This window comes from Anabrus simplex, chromosome 2 (assembly GCF_040414725.1).
Source record: "Anabrus simplex isolate iqAnaSimp1 chromosome 2, ASM4041472v1, whole genome shotgun sequence".
In the NCBI taxonomy this organism is placed as follows: domain Eukaryota; kingdom Metazoa; phylum Arthropoda; class Insecta; order Orthoptera; family Tettigoniidae; genus Anabrus; species Anabrus simplex.
Window position 1 is genome coordinate 375,921,393 of NC_090266.1, and position 19,866 is coordinate 375,941,258.

The 19,866-nt window shown below is 41.5% G+C and overlaps 1 protein-coding gene across 4 annotated transcripts in view; it reads right to left on the reverse strand.

Annotated features, from left to right (window-relative positions):
* LOC136864149 (very long chain fatty acid elongase AAEL008004) overlaps window positions 1-19,866 on the reverse strand; it is a 288,445-nt gene that overhangs the window by 49,985 nt on the left and 218,594 nt on the right. For all 4 annotated transcript variants that reach the window (XM_067140791.2, XM_067140792.2, XM_067140788.2 and 1 more), the window contains one exon: window positions 12,352-12,457. In XM_067140791.2, coding sequence (XP_066996892.1) covers window positions 12,352-12,457 — 106 coding nt within the window. The remainder of the gene's footprint in view (window positions 1-12,351; window positions 12,458-19,866) is intronic.

A 19,866-nucleotide genomic window follows, 5' to 3' on the forward strand; every position in this document is an offset into this window, starting at 1 on the left:
TTGTGTTGAATTACATTTAAGTAGTTCGTATTATGATGCTAGATTCACTTGTGTTATCTCATTGTGTTGAATTACATTTAAGTAGTTCGTATTATGATGCTAGATTCACTTGTGTTATCTCATTGTGTTGAATTACTCTTAAGTAGTTCTTATTATGATGCTAGATTCACTTGTGTTATCTCATTGTGTTGAATTACATTTAAGTAGTTCGTATTATGATGCTAGATTCACTTGTGTTATCTCATTGTGTTGAATTACTCTTAAGTAGTCCTTATTATAATGCTAGATTCACTTGTGTTATCTCATTGTGTTGAATTACATTTAAGTAGTTCGTATTATGATGCTAGATTCACTTGTGTTATCTCATTGTGTTGAATTGCATTTAAGTAGTTCGTATTATGATGCTAGATTCACTTGAGTTATCTCATTGTGTTGAATTACCTCCTTTACAATTTATTTTACGTCGCACTGACACAGATAGGTCTTACGGCGACGATGGGGTAGCAAGGCCTATGAGTGGGAAGGAAGCGGCGATGCCCTTAAGTAAGCTACAACCCCAGCATTTTCCTGGTGTGAAAATGGGAAACTACGGGAAACTATCTTCAGGGCTGCCGACAGTAGGGTTCGTGCGCACTGTCTCCCGGATGCAAGCTCACAGCTGCGCGCTCCTAAACGCACGGCCATCTCGCCCGGTGAATTACTCTTAAGTAGTTCAAATTATGATGCTAGATCCACTAATGTTGTCTCATTGTGTCGAAGTACTTTTAAATTGTTCCAATTATGATATAAGATCCACTGGTGTAGTCTCATTGTGCTGAAGTACTCTTAAGCAGTTCCGGACAATAGATGATGAATGTGGCTGTACATTCTCACTCTGAGTAGATTCCAGTTTAAGGAATATGGTGGCTATTTCTGTTCAAGTACGATGATATAGGTCAATTATTTATGGTGTGGATACTTTTAGGTATTGTGCAATGTGATAGCTTGTATATAGATAGGTGATAAAATTAGCCATTTGCATCTTACAACTTTCTTCTTCTTATTATTCTTCTTCTTCTTTTCCCACCGCTTTTCCCACACCTGTGGGGGTCGCGGTTGCGAACTGCGTCGCACATTTGGATTTGGCCCTGTTTTACGGCCGGATGCCCTATATGGAGGGATGTAATCACTATTACGTGTTTCTGTGGTGGCTGGTAGTGTAGTGTGTTGTGTGAATATGAAGAGGAGAGTGTTGGGACGAACACGAACACCCAGTCCCCAAGCCAGATGAATTAATCCGAAGCGATTAAAATCCCCGACCCGGCCGGGAATCGAACCTGGGGCCCTCTTAACTGAAGGCCAGTACGCTGACCATTCAGCCAACGAGTCGGACCCATTTGTGTCTTACAATTAATACAACAAATAAGGCTTCGGGTATTGATGGTACTGTCTTAGACCTTACAGCCCTATGTACTTTGTGTGCCAGAGGCATGCCTGAAGAGACCTGCCTGGCTAGAGTATCTGTATTGGTGCGTATTTTTAATCGAATCGAGTTAGGTGTGGGGAGCTATGGGTATAGTCTATTTATTAGGTACCATCGTAGCAGTCTCCTGGAAATGAAATTGAAAATCATGAAGAATCGTTTCTATAATGGACGAAATTGAGATGTTATTCATTTATTCTTACACTTAACCACTTTCAAAGATAAGAAAAACATCAAAAATTTAAAAATAAAAATAAAACTAAATTACTTTACTTTCTTTCTTAATCTGCTTACCCTCCAGGGTTGGCTTTTCCCTCAGCCCAAGTGAGGTGTCCCACCTCTACCGCCTCAAGGGCAGTGTCTTGGAGCTTCATACCTTCATACTCTGGGTCGGGGGATGAAACTGGGGAGGATGACCAGTATCTCGCCGAGGCGGCCTCACCTGCTATGCTGAACAGGGCCCTTGCGGGGGGATGGGAAGATTGGAAGGGATAGACAAGGAAGAGGAAAGGAAGTGGCCGTAGCCTTAAGTTAGGTACCATCCCGGCATTTGCCTGGAGGAGAAGTGGGAAACCACGGAGAACCACTTCAAGAATGGCTGAGGTGGGAATCGAACCCACCTCTACTCAGCTGACCTCCCGACGCTGAGTGGACCCCGCTCCAGCCCTCGTACCACTTTTCAAATTTCGTGGCAGAGCCGGGAATCGAACCCGGACCTCCGGGGGAGGCAGCTAATCACACTAACCACTACACCACACAGGCGGACTCGAAAACTAAATACTACGGACATATACACCATATTATTGAAACAGAATAAATACAATTAAAATTAAATGCTTATTATTTATAATGTTGTGTAAATACCTGCACCAAATGGTCAAGTGAAATGAATTTATAATAATATTCCAATAATTGATAACAGGAAATGTAAACTACTAAACTACAGTCGTGTGTCTTACATATTAATTACCAGACAACATGATGAAAGCATAAACAATTAGGATCAGGTTACAAATTAGTTCTTTTTTTGCTAGGGGCTTTACGTCGCACCGACACAGATAGGTCTTATGGCGACGATGGGATAGGAAAGGCCTAGGAGTTGGAAGGAAGCGGCCGTGGCCTTCATTAAGGTACAGCCCCAGCATTTGCCTGGTGTGAAAATGGGAAACCACGGAAAACCATATTCAGGGCTGCCGATAGTGGGATTTGAACCTACTATCTCCCGGATGCAAGCTCACAGCCAACTCGCCCGGTTTACAAATTAGTAAGGCAGTAAGAGTGATAATACTAATAATAAAAAAATAAGAAGTGTAATAATAATGACTGAAGTGCAAAAAACCCATTCGCACAACATATACACACTCACTCACACTATTCAATATTATGTGCCCAAGAAAAACTTTTGGCAGGCAGATTTGAATGTATGAGAGGAAGTGAAACATTAGAAGATAGGTAAGTATGAGTGTTCATTGAAAGTAGCTGGTAAACAAATATCATTAGGTGAAAATTCCTTCGTTTATTTATGCATAGCCATCCCGGTGTTTTAAAATATGTTATAACATGAGCGTCATATCGTAGATGGAAGGCATATCGTATGCAAGAGTTGAAGTCGCTCAGCTTGTTCGGCATTTATATTGACTGGTCCCGTATCACAGTAGTCTAAAATTGGGAATAGGAGTGCTTGGATTAATTTTAAATATACCGGGCGAGTTGGCCGTGCGCGTAGAGGCGCGCGGCTGTGAGCTTGCATCCGGGAGATAGTAGGTTCGAATCCCACTATCGGCAGCCCTGAAGATGGTTTTCCGTGGTTTCCCATTTTCACACCAGGCAAATGCTGGGGCTGTACCTTAATTAAGGCCACGGCCGCTTCCTTCCAACTCCTATGCCTTTCCTATCCCATCGTCGCCATAAGACCTATCTGTGTCGGTGCGACGTAAAGCCCCTAGCAAAAAAAAGAATTTTAAATATATTTCTTAGTTGTTTTTTGCTGAGGTTGCATCCAGCTCTTCCCAGACCACAAAATAACATTTAAATCCCTTGAAGCTACAACGTTAACCTTTCGACACGCTGGCGGTAATGTATGCTACAATGAAATACCTACTGTCAAGGTCAAAAACATGAATAAATATGAATATAAATCCTCTGAACAGCACATCTGAGAATATGAAGGTCATTGGCTTCCCGAGTAGTTGTACTCCACGCGAAAGCAAAGATGACAAAGTAACAGGTATAGACTAGGCATAATTCTTGTCTCGGTCGCCTGCAATATCGTAAACAGCAATCAAACGCCTTTATGTTGGAAATAACGCTGCTGGGAGAAATGGCGTGAAATGAGTAAGCTGCTTCGTAAGAAAGAGACACGGCTAATGTTCTTCACCGTTCCTCATTACGTTATACAATACATAACTCTTATGCTGGAAACGATCAATTACAACTGTTACCTTGAAGAGGAGTCATCCAAGTGACCTTCATTGTTGTGACGACAATGACAGAATGAGGTCAGAAGCAGCTGACTTAATAGATGACTGAATGACGTTTGGCAACGAATCTATTTCATATGAATGAAGTTAGACGTATGGAGGTCTATACCGTGATTGCTGTTTATTTTAGAACAATGAATCTAGACTGAGTGGCTCAGTATGCAGAGCGCTGGTCTTCTGAACCCAAGTTGGTGGTTCGATTCCGGTTCGGTTCGGTTCGGTTCGGTAGTAGTTCAAGTGCTCAAATACGCCAGCCTCATGTCGGTAGATTTACTGGCATGTAAACGAACTCCTGCGGAACAAAATTCCGGCACCTCGATGACTCTTAAAACGATAAAAGTACCTACGTAGATAGTGGGACGTAAAATATTTATTATTATTATTATTATTATTATTATTATTATTATTATTATTATTATTATTATTATTATTATTATTATTATTATTATTATAAGGAAAATATTTCGTGAGAACAACAGTTCCAATTAATTATAGTTACAAATGGCTGGTCGTTTGTAGGATGAACAGCGCCTACTCCTGTCCAGTACGGTTTGAATTTGCTGCAAGCACAGTACATGCTGCACAGTAGAATGGGTGGCCTACTCTGGCGCGCAACAGGCACCGTCGTTATTATCATGAACGAAAAATACCTAATATTTCGACAGCCTAATCCTAGTACCACGTATCTGACAATTCTCTTCCTTTCTATGATTTTCCTTAAGACGCCGCCAAGTCAAATATAGATATGCAGTCCATGGGAACAATTTTCATTGTCTTAAATGCCTTTTTCTGTAGGAGTGCGTAAATACGTCATACACCGGGCGAGTTGGCTGTGCGGTTAGGGAGGCGCGGCTGTGAGCTTGCATCCGGGAAATAGTGGGTTCGAATCCCACTATCGGAAGCCCTGAAGATGGTTTTCCGTGGTTTCCTATTTTCACACCAGGCAAATGTTGGGGCTGCCGACAATGGGGTTCGAACCCCACTATCTGCAAAATATAAGCTGACAGCTATGTATACCACACTCCACAGCCACTCGCTCGGTGATTTAACTTGTAGTCCGCCCCCCCCCCCCCCGCGGCTGAGTTCTTCACTTCAGAGGGTCGTGGGTTCAGTTTTCGTTCGTGTAGGGCACTCTAATCACGTCTGGTCATTTCCCCTTTCCCTAATACATGTCTCTTTATATTCACACATTACACTACACTACCAACCCTCACAGAAACACGCAATAGTTATTACATCCCATCAAATAGCGTTGGATCAGCAAGGGCATCCCGCCATAAAACTGGGCTAAACCCACATTTTCAACATAGTCTGCGCCCGCGACCCAACCAGAGGGTGATAAAAGTAGAAGATTTACGTATGAATGTGTAATGATTGTAGAATTGTTTCCTGTTGTATCACATACATTTAACAAGAGCGCTTCTACCGTCCGAGCTGCTCAGCCCGGCATATCATGTTAAATAACAGAGTTAGAAGTTGTCTGGCTCCTTGGCTGAATAGTCAGCGTTCTGACCTTCGGTTCAGATGGCCTGGGGAGTTTAACTGCGTATGGTTAATTTCTCTGGCTCGGGGACTGGGTATTTGTGTCTGTCTCAGTACTCTTGCTTCATGCACATACAAAACACTACAGTACCAACCACCAGAGGAGCACGCAGCAGCGAATACATCCCTCTGCATGCATAGGATTGCCGTCAGGAAGGGCGTCCAGTCGTAAAATTCGTCGAAATCAATATCAAGCGCCGACCCCAATGAACTGAAAAAATAAACGTATTGTATGTACCCAGCGGAGTGGTCACCCGTGTTAACGCGCTGCGGCTACGGGGCCAAGCTCTGCACTCGGGAGACGACAGGGTTCGAACCCCACCGCCGGCTGTTCTGAGAATAGTTTTCGGTTGTTTTCGATTTTCATTTCGACGCAAATGCTGGGACAGTTCCTGCAGCCGATTCCTTCCACTTCCTTACCCAATTTGATTCAGCATCATTCACTTCATATTCATTAGCTCCTCAACTGAGGTTGGCATCAAGAAAAGCATCCGGCCATAAAAGCATGCCATACAATTTCATTTCATCAAATCTCCGACCCCGTAACAAGAAACGGAACTAAGCGGTAGACATGCATACATATTATATGCATTTTAAAAATGTTCTCTCTTTAGGCCTATGTAATTTCTTCTTTTGAAATTATTTCTCATAATGGTTTTCGCTTAATTTTTTATTACAGTTTTTGTTCTACGTGTTTTGTGTGCCGTTTATGATTTCATATAATTTTACTATACCGCCGTAGGCCGATGTTTTCACCGAGAGATCTTTCAATGGTAAAGTATTTGTTAATAATAATAATAATAATAATAATAATAATAATAATAATAATAATAATAGTCCGCTTCTATGGTGTAGTGATTAGTGTAATTAGCCGACATCCCCGGAGGCTCAGGTTCGATTCCCTGCTCTGCCACGAAATTTGAAAAATGGTACGAGGGCTGGAACGGGGTCCACTCAGCCTCGGGAGGTCAACTGAATAGAGGGGGGGGGGGGTTTGATTCCTTCCTCAGCCATCCTCGAAGTAGTTTTCTGTGGTTTCCCACTTCTCCTTCAGACAAATGCCGGGATGGTACCTAAATTAAGGCCACGGCCGCTTCCTTCCCTCTTCTTTGTCTACCCCTTCCAATCTTCCCATCCCCCACAAGGACCCTGCTCAGCATAGCAGGTGAGGCCACCTGGGAGAGGTACTGATCCTCCTTCCCAATTGTATCCCCCGACCAAAAGTCTCACGCTCCAGGGCACTGCCTTCGAGGTGGCAGAGGTGGGACCCCCAAGGAAAAACCAACCCCGGAGGGTAAACGGATTAAGAAGGAAAGAAAGAATGAAAGAAAGAAAGAAAGAAAGAAAGAAAGAATAATAATAATAATAATAATAATAATAATAATAATAATAATAATAATAATAATAATAATAATAATAATAATTGATAGCGTGTAAACCGAGGTTCTCGTATTTCATTTCGTTTAGGCACCAAGTCAGAGTAAACATGATTTCCTTTTACGCAGTATTTATCAGTAAAATCTGATAACTTAGTATATGATATTGTGGTATCAATTGTAATGATCTAGGGTCTAGTATTAGCGACAGTATCGCGAGGTTTGAACAAGATGCACTAATTGCTAAGAAACTGTATTATTATTATTATTATTATTATTATTATTATTATTATTATTATTATTATTATTATTATTATTATTATTATTATTATTATTGGCTTTACGTCGCACCGACACAGATATGTCTTATGGCGACGATGGGACAGGAAAGGGCTAGGACTGGGAAGGAAGCGGCGTGGCCTTAATTAAGGTACAGCCCCAGCATGTGCCTGGTGTGAAGATGGGAAACCACGGAAAACCATCTTCAGGGCTGCCGACAGTGGGGTTCGAACCCACTATCTCCCGAATACTGGATACTGGCCGCACTTAAGCGACTGCAGCTATCGAGCTCGGTAAACTAAGAAACTGTGTAGATAGGTCAAATTATCCAGAAAAGGTAGAAGTGAACATAAAGCACCATCTCATATGTTGTGTTAGAGTCACTGATTGCATTTGGGTTGCTATTGTCTTCATGGAGCGGCAATAGAACTCCATGTTCATAAAGATAGTGTCCACCCAAATACAGCATGGGTTCTCTTTGATTATCTTCATGCTATCACTACAGCTCCTCGGCCGACCTTTTTCCAGACTGGTCGGCTAATTCGTACCATATGCCCGAGTCCAGAAGGGACTGCAGGTTCGGCCTTCATCGAATACGAAATAGTTGGACTTTCAACTGCTACAGTTACGGAAGGACATCTTTCAGAAACGTAGGTTGATTTTTGTTTGACTCTGTTCCCAACCGTATTACCATAAGTTTCTAACTAGGAACTCGGGAGGTGAGACTGTTAAGTAGCCAGTTCTAGAGTTTCGCAGGATTTTGAATAGAGTTAAGTAGTTGTTGTAGGAAATAGCATCACAAACCTTAGAATACTTACACCAGCAAAAGTTAATACTGAACAACAACTCTGGTAGACTGGTTTTAGGCCAACTGTATTCTCTCCGTCATGAAGGTAACTGCCATCCTTTCTCTTCATAATCCTTTCCCCAATTATCTATCTATCTATCTATCTATCTATCTATCTATCTATCTATCTATCTATCTATATATATATATATCTATATCCCAGTTTTACGGCCGGATGCCCTTCCTGACACTACCCTTGTTAGGAGGGGGTGTATTTACATTTATGTGTTTCTGCGGTGCTTGGTAGTATCCTATAATATGTTCTATGTAAATGAAGATGTGTATTAAAATGAATACAGACACCCAAACTCCGAGCTGGAGGTATTAACAAGACGCAGCTAAAATCCCCCACCCAAATGAGAATCGAACCAGGAACCCTCTGCAACGAAGGCCGGTTCGCTGATCATTCAGCCAAGGAGGTGGGCACCAATGAAGCACCATAAACCAGTGAAATGTGGCTGCATGGCCAATGTCAGAGGTCATATACCAAGAGCTAAAAAACTTGTCCTTTCTAGCCTGCCGCCGACAGATGTGATCCCAGACAGCGTCCACGATCTATTATAAACCATGTAAATTATATGACCACAAAAGTCACGGTGAGATACGATAATAGCCTATACTCTTCTGAAACTTGACCCCGGATATTCTACAGGGTTTTACCATCCGTAAAAACAGGTTTACTTATATTTTTTTTATCAGAGATTCTTCTGCATTAATGAAGGTTGGCAAAAACAAAGGCGAGATCACATCTCCAGCCAGTCCTAACATTTTCCCTTCAGCTAGCGTCTCCTTTGATCAACAGTTTCTTTCTTTCTTTCTGTTATCATTTTTGGAATCACATGCTTATCATCATATTGCATAATGTGCATCTAATAATAATAATAATAATGTTATTTGCTTTACGTCCCACTAACTACTTTTTAAGGTCTTCGGAGACGCCGAGGTGCCGGAATTTAGTCCCGCAGGAGTTCTTTTACGTGCCAGTAAATCTACCGACACGGGGCTGTCGTATTTGAGCACCTTCAAATACCACCGGACTGAGCCAGGATCGAACCTGCCAAGTTGGGGTTAGAAGGCCAGCGCCTTAACCGTCTGAGCCACTCAGCCCGGCTAATGTGCATCTGATAAACTACTTAGTCGAATGCGACAGTTTCAGGCCAACACCTCAATTTGGGGGATGATAATGGCTTCTGGAGCCGCCCTGCCATGTGTTTCTATCTCACGCGGCCAAGTCTTCACCAGTGGAGGACTGGTGTCAGTCATGTGCCAGGAACATTCTGGCCGGCTGGCAAGGCTAGTGACACGTCCTTGGGACCAGTGGCGGCCACAAGGACCCCGCTGACCCCACAGAGGGGGGGGGGGGGGGAGGGGCATGACTTGTGAAGGGCCCATATCTGTTTCTTAATTCAGTAGCTGAAAAGTGATTTTACATACTGATAAAGCTACAGCACACAACACAGTAGGCCTATTATTTGTATTACAGAGAGTTATTCCAAATTTGCCAGCCACGTGGTGTAGGGGTAGCGTGCCTGCCTCTTACCCGGAGGCCCCGGGTTCGATTCCCGGCCAGGCCAGGGATTTTTACCTGGACCTGAGGGCTGGCTCGAGGTCCACTCAGCGTACGTAATTAGAATTGAGGAGCTATCTGACGGTGCGATAGCGGCCCCGGTCTCGAAAGCTAAGAATAACGGCCGAGAGGATTCGTCGTGCTGACCACACGACACCTCGTAATCTGCAGGCCTTCGGGCTGAGCAGCGGTCGCTTCGTGGGCCAAGGCCCTTCAAGGGCTGTAGTGCCATGGGGTTTGTTTGTTTGTTTGTTTGTTTATTCCAAATTTAGGCCGTCGTAGTGCAGAGCTTCTTTCATCAATACGAGTAGTTATTTCTGAAAGAATGTGGGTTTCCCAGCCTGTTCCAATAATAACCATCCATTGCTGCCACTCACAACAATCAACAAGGGTTTTGAAGTAATTAGCCAGTTCTGAGAACCCAGTAGTCGGCGAAGATGCGATAACAAAACCATCCTCCTTATCTAAACTCGAAATACTTCGTATTCAAGTTCTAGCCTGTTTATAACTCTCAGCAGTCAGTGTAGCTAAGTAGGCCTACGATGGACGATTGAATTGTAAATTATTTGGTCCCAGGAACGAGATTAGTTCTTAATATTGTGACGGTCAGCGTCTTTGGTTACTACAATTGGAACATGCATTTCTTGTGTGTGTTCGTACCATATAAGTGTACTATTTTAATCCCCTTGGGATTTGAAAACTAAATTGTGTAACTTCTTCTTCTTCTTCTTCTTCTTCTTCTTCTTCTTCTTATTATTATTATTATTATTATTATTATTATTATTATTATTATCGCCGTTGCTGTTCATTGTAATAACATACAACCTTGTACTACAAAATAAACTTGTAACTTTCCTTATCAGGAAACGAGGGGCCCATTTTCAATTATTACGGGGGGCCCCGAGCTTATTAGCGCCGCTACTGCCTGAGACGATGGTCACTGTATGCTTATGTTGTGAAATTCACAGAAAAAAACGGAGATCCCCGATGAAAACTTGTCTCCGATTTGTCCAATTATAGATTCATATGGAGTCCTGCACAATTGGAGTCGAGAAAGGCAACGGAAAGCCGACGACTGAGCTATGGAAGAATAACGATACAGTTCAAAGTGACTGTTGCCTAAGAATCATATTCAACTACTGAACAACAATTAAAAGTAACAATGAACTATCGTCAGTGATGATTTTCTTTCACGAAGCCACAAATTATTCAGAAGTAAAACAGTCGTAAAAGGTTTAAACGCGTGTGGAACGTGATAGCCTAGTGGCATCATCACTGGCTTCTCACCAAGGCGGTTGCGGTTTGAATCCCGGTCAAGGAATGGGAGATTTTTTTATATTAAATGCCACGTCCAAGTAGTTCGGATTCTACGGAAAGATGGAGGTCCCGTCGTTATGATCACCATATTAACAGTCACGTAATTTTTTTTAAACTTGTTTTACGTCGCATCGACACAGATAGGTCGTATGGCGACGATGGGATAGGAAAGGGCTAGGGGTGAGAAGGAAGCGGCCGTAGCCTTAATTAAGGTACAGCCCCAGCATGTACCTGGTGTGAAAATGAGAAACCACGGAAAACCATCTTCAGGGCTGCCGACAGTGGGGTTCGAACCCACTATCTCCCGGATGTAAGCTCACAGCTGCGCGCCCCTAACCGCACGGCCAACTCGCCCGCTGCGTGAAAGTTTAAAACTGTGTCACAATCGTTGTGAGATCCATGGGGTTAGTCGAAGCCTCCCACTCCTGCCATCCCGGTCTGTACACAGCTACTTCAGATATAATCCAGTACTCGACTCAGTCAGGTGATTACACAAATTCATTCAAATAAATGCACATGAAATTTCTCCCTGTACAAGACTTCACGCCAGGAGATGCGAGTTCTTATTACCTTCAACTTTTACATTTTTCTATTTGAAGGCCACTTAATAACATCTTAGGCTTTCACGGCCGACGTCTTGCTGTACATACTGTACAAGAACTTTCCCGAGCCAGGCTGAGTGGCTCAGACGGTTGAGGCGCTAGACATCTGACCGCAGCTTATTAGGTTCGCTCCTGGCTCAGTCCGATGGTATTTGAAGCTGCTCAAATACACCAGCCTGGTGTCGATAGATTTACTGGCACATAAGAGAACTCCTGCAGGACAAAATTTCGACACCTCGGCGTCTCCGAAAAAAATTAAAGTAGTTAGTGGGACGTAAAGCAAATAACATTATTATTATTATTATTATTATTATTATTATTATTATTATTATTATTATTATTATTATTATAGATCCAGGTTAAATTGTAGTTCAGCTCCGATTGTTTCACTGGAAGCTGCATCCAGCATTTTCAAGGGGTCTGCTCTCTCTGAAGATCAGTAATAGAAGCAAAAATACCAAATTAGTCACGGCCTACAAGCCTGGGATATTTCATCTATGTCCATTACTTACGTTAATGTCAGGCTATTCAATTCTGAGGGCCCCGGGTCCGATTCCCGCCTGGGTCGGAGATTTTAACCTGAATGGTTAATTCCCTTGGCTCGGGGACTGGGTGTTCATCCCTGCAACTCACACACCACACACAACACTATCCCCCACTACAATAACACGAAGATTCCTACCAGTGGCAGATGTATCCTACCCACGTCGGAGGGTCTACCTTACAAAGGCTGCACAAGGCTAGAAATAGCCATACGAAATTATTGTTACTTAAGTTATTGTACGAAAGGACGCTTCCTTCTCTATACCAAGGTTTTTCATCCACGTACTGTATAGCTATGGTGTTAGTTTTCTTGCTGTATTACTACTAATAACTCACCTGGCGTGAACTTGACACCGAACCAAACGCTCATAGGCATCACTCCATGGTGGACCACGTGAAGAGTTGATATGTGGTCATTCTTCTTCCGTAACACAAAAAATATCTGTAACAAGAAGACGAAATGATCACAGAGAAGCTCACAAATAACAGCCACTTGAACTTGAGTTTGTCAAAAGATTTGCAAATTTATTATATTAAATATTAAATAGACACTCAAGAAAAGATCAGTTATAACACCGGGATGATTAACTCGCACGGTAGAGCGCTTGCCTTCTGGACTTAAGTTGGCAGCTTCGGTCACGGCTTTGTCGAATGGTATTTGAAGGTGCTGAAAGACGGCAGCCTCTTGTCAGCAGAATTACTGGCATGTAAATGAACTCCGGTGGAACAAAATTGTGGCATCATGGGCCTCCCCGAAAGCCGTAAAATTTGTTAGTGGGACGTAAACCCACGACTATTATTATTATTATTATTATTATTATTATTATTATTATTATTATTATTATTATTATTATTATTTAATATTATTATTGGTCAGTTATGAATGAGTGAGTTCAGTACATAGATCATTAACACTTGAACCAATAAATAAATAAATAAATAAATACATAAATAAATAAATACAGTATGTAATGTCAGCATGTCCGACTCGTTGGCCGAACGGTCAGCGTACTGGCCTTCGGTTCAGAGGGTCCCGGGTTCGATTCCCGGCCGGGTCGGGGATTTTAATCGTCTCTGATTAATTCTTCTAGCCCGGGGACTGGGTGTTTGTGTTTGTCCCAACACTTTCCTCTTCATATTCACACAACACACTACACTACCAACCACCACAGAAACACGCAATAGTGATTACATCCCTTCATATAGGGTTGGCGTCAGGAAGGGCATCCGGCCGTAAAACAGGGCCAAATCCACATGTGCGACACAATGTGCACCCGCGACCCCACAGGTGTGGGATAAGCGGTAGAAAAAGAAAAAGAAAGAATGTAATGTCAGCATGTAGAGCATTAATGCAATACTGAGATGTACTCTGACCGAGCTCAATAACTGCAGTAGCTGAAGTGCGGCCAATATTCGGAGGACAGTGAGTTCGAACTCCCCTGTCGGCAACCCTGAAGATCGTTTTCCGTGGTTTCCCACTTTCACACCAAGTAAATGCTGGGGCTGTACCTTAATTAAGGCCATGGCTGCTGCCTTCCCACTCCTAGGCCTTTTTTGTCCCGTCGTCGCCATAAGACCTACCTGTGTCCGTGCGACGTAAAGCAACTTGTTAAAGAAAGAATAGATGTACTCAGAGGCGGAGATCGACTATATGGCGTCAACTCGAAAGACCTGCACCAGGGCTCTCCGTTGGCCACACCCATTATTATTATTATTATTATTATTATTATTATTATTATTATTATTATTATTATTATTACTACTGGAATGTACTAAAACATTTTGAAATGGTTATCACGAGACTACTGTAAGGAAATTCTGATCTTTTAAATTATGTAATACATATTGCATGATCTGTAAATAGCTTTAAACACAGTATGAAAAGCACTACGAAGTAATCGTCCTCTTTTCCTCATTTACTCATAATTATTAAAAATATGACAAAAATTATAATTTTCATTTCTATATAACTTGGGTTGGAATCTAGACTCTACGGACTCCCCCTCCCATCTACGGTTGGTGATTAAATGCTTCCATCATATAGTCGCTGAAAAAAGAATGAACGCATGCTATTGTGTGTACCTCGCATTTAATATTTTATCAGACTTAATTTAAATTAATATCAAAATATAATTCACCGCCCATGTAGACATAAATGCTGTGGATACCCACAACATTTTTTTTTTGCTAGGGGCTTTACGTCGCACCGACACAGATAGGTCTTATGGCGACGATGGGATAGGAAAGGCCTAGGAGTTGGAAGGAAGCGGCCGTGGCCTTAATTAAGGTACAGCCCCAGCATTTGCCTGGTGTGAAAATGGGAAACCACGGAAAACCATTTTCAGGGCTGCCGATAGTGGGATTCGAACCTACTATCTCCCGGATGCAAGCTCACAGCCGCGCGCCTCTACGCGCACAGCCAACTCGCCCGGTGATACCCACAACAAACATTATATCTGTTGGTTAAGTTGTTTCTGAGGAAAGTGTACCTGCTAGGAACGTATAGGGTACCATGCGCTCACTCACATTTTATTTTATTTTATTTTATTTTATTTTATTTTATTTTATTTTATTTTATTTTATTTTATTCTTTCATTAACGACTTTTCATCATGAATCGAGCAAGTCCTTAATCTATGATATACAGCGATTGCCCCATCTTCCCAAAACTAATGTACACGATTCACATTCCATCAGGTAGTTGTAACAATCGCTTCATTTTCACGAGATATGTTGCCTACACAACGCTGAAAAATACTGACGAAATTAAATGAAAATCCACAGCCTGTTTCCAGTGATACGGCCAGGTCAGGAATGGAATGAATGAAGCCTCCATCTAGCGGCGAGGATAGGAATTGTGCCGGCTGCCGAAGCCTGTCGCACTCCTTTTGGGCAATGATTAATGACTGACAAATTTACTGATTAAATCATGACGCGGTGTGACCATACCTGTTCAAATTTCCATGCTCCTCTGGATATCAAATCAACATCGAAGGAAAATGTTAACAGTATTCCGATACTACTACCAGGTATGAGTTTAGTGTGCCAGAGAACCCCGGTTGGATTTCTAATTCTGGAGTGAGGGCTGGTCCGGAATTCACTCAGCCTGGTCAGACCAACTGAAATGTTTTATGATATGAGAGGCAACTACAGTATCTCGGTCATGAAAACCAACATATACGGCTAAGGAAATTGTTACGGTTATTTCACCACACCCAGTCCATGTTGTGGATGGTGTGAAAATATCGCTCATAGAGTCGGTTGGTGCATGCATTTCAGTGGGCTTGGCAAACTGATAGGTAATAGCAGCTTCTGGCTCAGTGAGGAAAGCAAAGGAAAACTACCTCATTCCTCATTTCCCTAGTACGCCTCTTCAGTGACACCTAGACTATTTATGACAGCTATTGGCGGAGCTGTGGAGGATCAAACCAGCCTTCGGGCTGAATACCCAACATACATACATACAGTATCTCCAAGCCAAGTTGCTGGGCAGTGGTCGTCTTGGCAAGCTCAAAATGAGTTGTGAGGGTATGATAGCCTAGTATCAATGTTAATACCTTCTCGCCTATTCGGCCATGGTCCGAATCCCGACAGTGCAAGTGGGAACTTTGAAGTAAAATATCCTCTCCCTGTGGTTCGGATTCATCATAAAACTACGAGCTTCATTTTGAAATTGTCTGTATTTTCTGATAATCTTTAATACAGTGTCTATGTGTACGGGATGAATAGAACTTGCTGTGAACCCTGCCTTTAGTAAAATAACTTGTTTAAACAGACGAGCGAGCGCGTGCTCTGGTTGTACTGAACCAGCTCTCTGTGGTAGGATTTCGGATTCAAACCCGGCAGAGGCAGTAGAAGTTTTGAAAGGCCGAAAATAATGCATTCGACCCTTCATGAGGTACGATGTCACGTGTAGAAAATCTCTGGTGACACATTTGGTGTTCACACGACAAAATGAATTATAAAATTCGGCCACAGACAACCCAAAAGAGATTCGGTATTCTCTGCCATTTAGTAGGATTAAAGCAAAATGGAACGTCAAAATTGATGTAGAGGAAGCCTAAATGTAATCAAAGTAAAATTCCTGCAAATGGTAACTGAGGCATTATTATTATTATTATTATTATTATTATTATTATTATTATTATTATTTTGCAAATTGCTTTACGTCGCACCGACACACATAGGCCTTATGGCGACGATGGGATAGGAAAGGCCTAGGAATGGAAAGGAAGCGGCCGTGGCCTTAATTAAGGTACAGCCCCAGCATTTTCCTGGTGTGAAAATGGGAAACCACGGAAAACCATCTTTAGGGCTGCCGACAGTGGGGTTCGAACCCACTATCTCCCGAATACTGGATACTGGCCGCACTTAAGCGACTACAGCTATCGAGCTCGGTATTATTATTATTATTATTATTATTATTATTATTATTATTATTATTATTATTATTATTATTATTATTTGCACCGTATGCCCTACTTAAGAGCTCGATTGAACCACCTTAGCTGATGTGTTGGCCTTCTTCTCCTCCCAAAATCTCTTCATCCTCTCGCTGAGCTTCTTCCTTCGTTCTTCTGTCCAAGTTATAGCGGCTCTGGTGTTGGGTTTGTCTTCAAACTGGTGATTGTCGATTTTGGTTCTGAATTTACATCTGTCCTGTATAATGTCTTCCGAGATGTTGATTTCCTGGAGATCTGTTTCAATTTCCCGAAACCAGCTCTTCTTCGTTTTAGATGAAAGGGCCAGGTTGAGAATTCATTTAGTTAGTCTGTTACTGTTCATTCTGATAATGTGTCCATAAAATTTCAGTCGTCTTTTCCGAAAAGTGTGACAATATATATCCTGGGATGATTTTTTGCTCCATATTCCTTCTATACAAACTGAACCAAATTTTTTCTTAAAATTTTCCATTCCTGTTTCTCTATGTCTTTGGTTTGAGACCCGCCACCAATGATTAAGGTTTCTGAAGCATATAACGCTTCAGGTTTGATTACTGTATTACTGTATCTAAGTTTTGCTTTCCAAGATATTGCTTTTTTTGTTATACCTGTTCAAGTGATCCTGTTAGCTTTCTGTAACTTGGAAATTCTTTCTTTATTTGCTTCGCGGTTTAAACCAGAGGGCTGAATAATTTCTCCTAAATATCTGAATTGGTTCACCTGAAAGATTTTGCCGAATTTAGTTATAATATGTTGTCCATCTAAATATCGTGAAGCTCCTTCCATGTATTGAATTTTCTCATACGAGATTTGAAGTCCCGTTTTGATGGCAATTTATGTCATTTTTCAATGGAATGAATTGCTTCTTGCCTGTTATTGGAAAGAATTGTTATTGTCATCCGCAAAGGCCAGGCAGTGCAAGTGAATTCTATCTTTAAGTAGTCTGCCAAGGGTTATTCCTTTAATTTCCTTTTCCCAGGTCCTGATTACTTTCTCAAGTACGAGATTGAACAGTAACGGAGATGAAGTGGCGTATGGCGTTTTTAGTGCCGGGAGTATCCGAGGACATGTTCGGCTCGCCAGATGCAAATCTTTTGATTTGACTCCCGTAAGCGACCTGCGCGTCATGATGAAGATGAAATGATGATGAAGACGACACATACACCCAGCCCTCCTGTCAGCGAAATTAACCAATGATGGTTAAAATTCCCGGCCCTACCGAGAATCGAACCCGGGACCCCTGTGACCAAAGGCCAGCACGCTAACCATTTAGCCATGGAGCCGGACAGTAACGGTGATAATCCGTCTCCTTGTGTTAATAGTAGAAGGCTCAGGTATTTCGTCTAGTATTTAACTTTTTGAAGAAGTGCCAGTTAATGTTTGTCTGATTAATGCCCTTGTTTTTTATCCACTTGAAATTCTTCTAGAGTATTGAAAAGTGTTTAACGGTCTATAGAGTCATATGTTTTTTTGAAAATTACAATAGTGATGTCAGTTTGTCTGGTTTTGCTTATTTGTAGGATAGTTTAAAGATTAAGGATTTGTTCTATACAAGATCTTCCTTTTCGAAAATCTACCTGGTATTCACCAATTAGATGGTCTGTTTCTCAAGTTTAGTGAGCAGGGCTTTAGAAAAAAAATTGTAAGCAACTGGTATCATGCTAATTCCTCTATAATTATTGATGTTGGTTTTATTCCCTTTCTTGTGTAGTGGATGGATTAGAACACATTTCTAATCTTCAGAGATTTCTTCAGTGATCCAGATGTTGTCATGTCAAGAATCGAGTGGATTTTCCGGGCTACACTCTCACCTCCTATCTTCAGCATTTCGACAATTATGCCATCTTCCGCTGGGGCTTTGTTATTTTCCAGACCATGGATTATTTCTTTGACTTCTTCCAATGTTGGGGGTTCTGAATCTTGATTAGATGGGGGTGTTTCAAAGGTGACTTGTTCTTTAGGGGATTCACAGTTTAAAATATCCTTGAAATACACTGCTAGAAGTTTGCAATTTTCTTGATTATTCCTTTATAATGTTCCATCCCGGCGTTTGAAGCAAAGACCAGGTGCCTGATAATTCTTCTCGGAAAGTTTTGTGGAAGTTATGTGTATTGTTTTTGTAAAATCTCGTTCAATTTCTGCCAATCTGTAGTGATCATATTTGCGTTTCTCAGACCTGATGATTTTTTATGTTTGTTTCTGTATTTTGGTGAATTCCCGCCAGGTTAGTTCAGTTTTATGAGAATTCCATTTCTGCCAGGCTTTAATTCTAAAGATTATGGCTTTGTCGCAGGTTTCATTCTATCACCTATGTTTGCGTTTCCTGGGTGGTGTGCCAACATATTGAGAAATCTTCAAAAGTATGTCTTTGAGTGCTACCCAGTTCGAAGGATTGTGAGTAGGGATACTTTTAATGAATGTACTGGTGTTCTGTTTAAGAAATTCCGGATCGAGGCGCAGGGTTTTTGTTATTCTTGGTTTGGACTTGTTTGGTTGAAAGTTTACGTTGCTTAAGGATAGATCGTGGTCAGAGTCAATGATTCCTTTTTTAACTTTAACATTCATAATTTCTTTTTGATTGTTCTTGGAAATAGCCACATGATCCATTTGAAATTCTCCCAACTGAAAATTTGGGCATCACCAGCTTTTTTTCTTGTGTGGAAGCGCCTGGAAATGTGTTGACATTAATCTGGGATCCAAATGTGTGCAAAAGTCAATTAATCTTTCTCCATTTTTACTAGTCCTATTGTGCGCTGGGTATAATCCCTACAATGGTCCTGATTTTTTTATCTACTAATTTTGGGATTAAAATCTCCTAAAAGATCTTTTATGTGATTTTTTGGAATTGTGGCTGTAATTTCTTCTAGCAATTTCCAGAAGTCTTCCATCATTTGTGAATCTTTTCAATTATAGTTATTGGTGGGAGCATGCGCATTAATCGATGTATAAGCTTTGTTTCCTGATTTAATGCATAATGTTGAAATTCTTTCAGAAGGTGAAGAAACGTTAAGTATTGAGTTAATTATGTTTTTCTTACAGCGAATCCAGTGCCAAATTGTAATGGTTTCTTATAAAGGGGGATGGCTGGCTTACCTTTGTAAATTCTATAATTTCCTGAGTCAAAATGATTTTCATCCGTGAATCTGGTTTCTGGTTTCGATGTTTAAGTTGTCTAACATGTCTGTTAATTGCTTTAACTTCCCAGTTTTCCGAAGTGTGTTGGTGTTTAGACTACCAGTGAAAGTCTTACATTTTGGGCGAAGAGATTTGGGAAGCTCCGATACATTCCCGCATAATGCTCTCGGTCCCCCAGAGTCCGATGACCGAGAAAAACAAGTATGTCTACTAGTGCCTGGGGTAGGTGCATCGTTGAAAAATGACGTCATGCTAATAGGTTGAAGGTGTTGAGG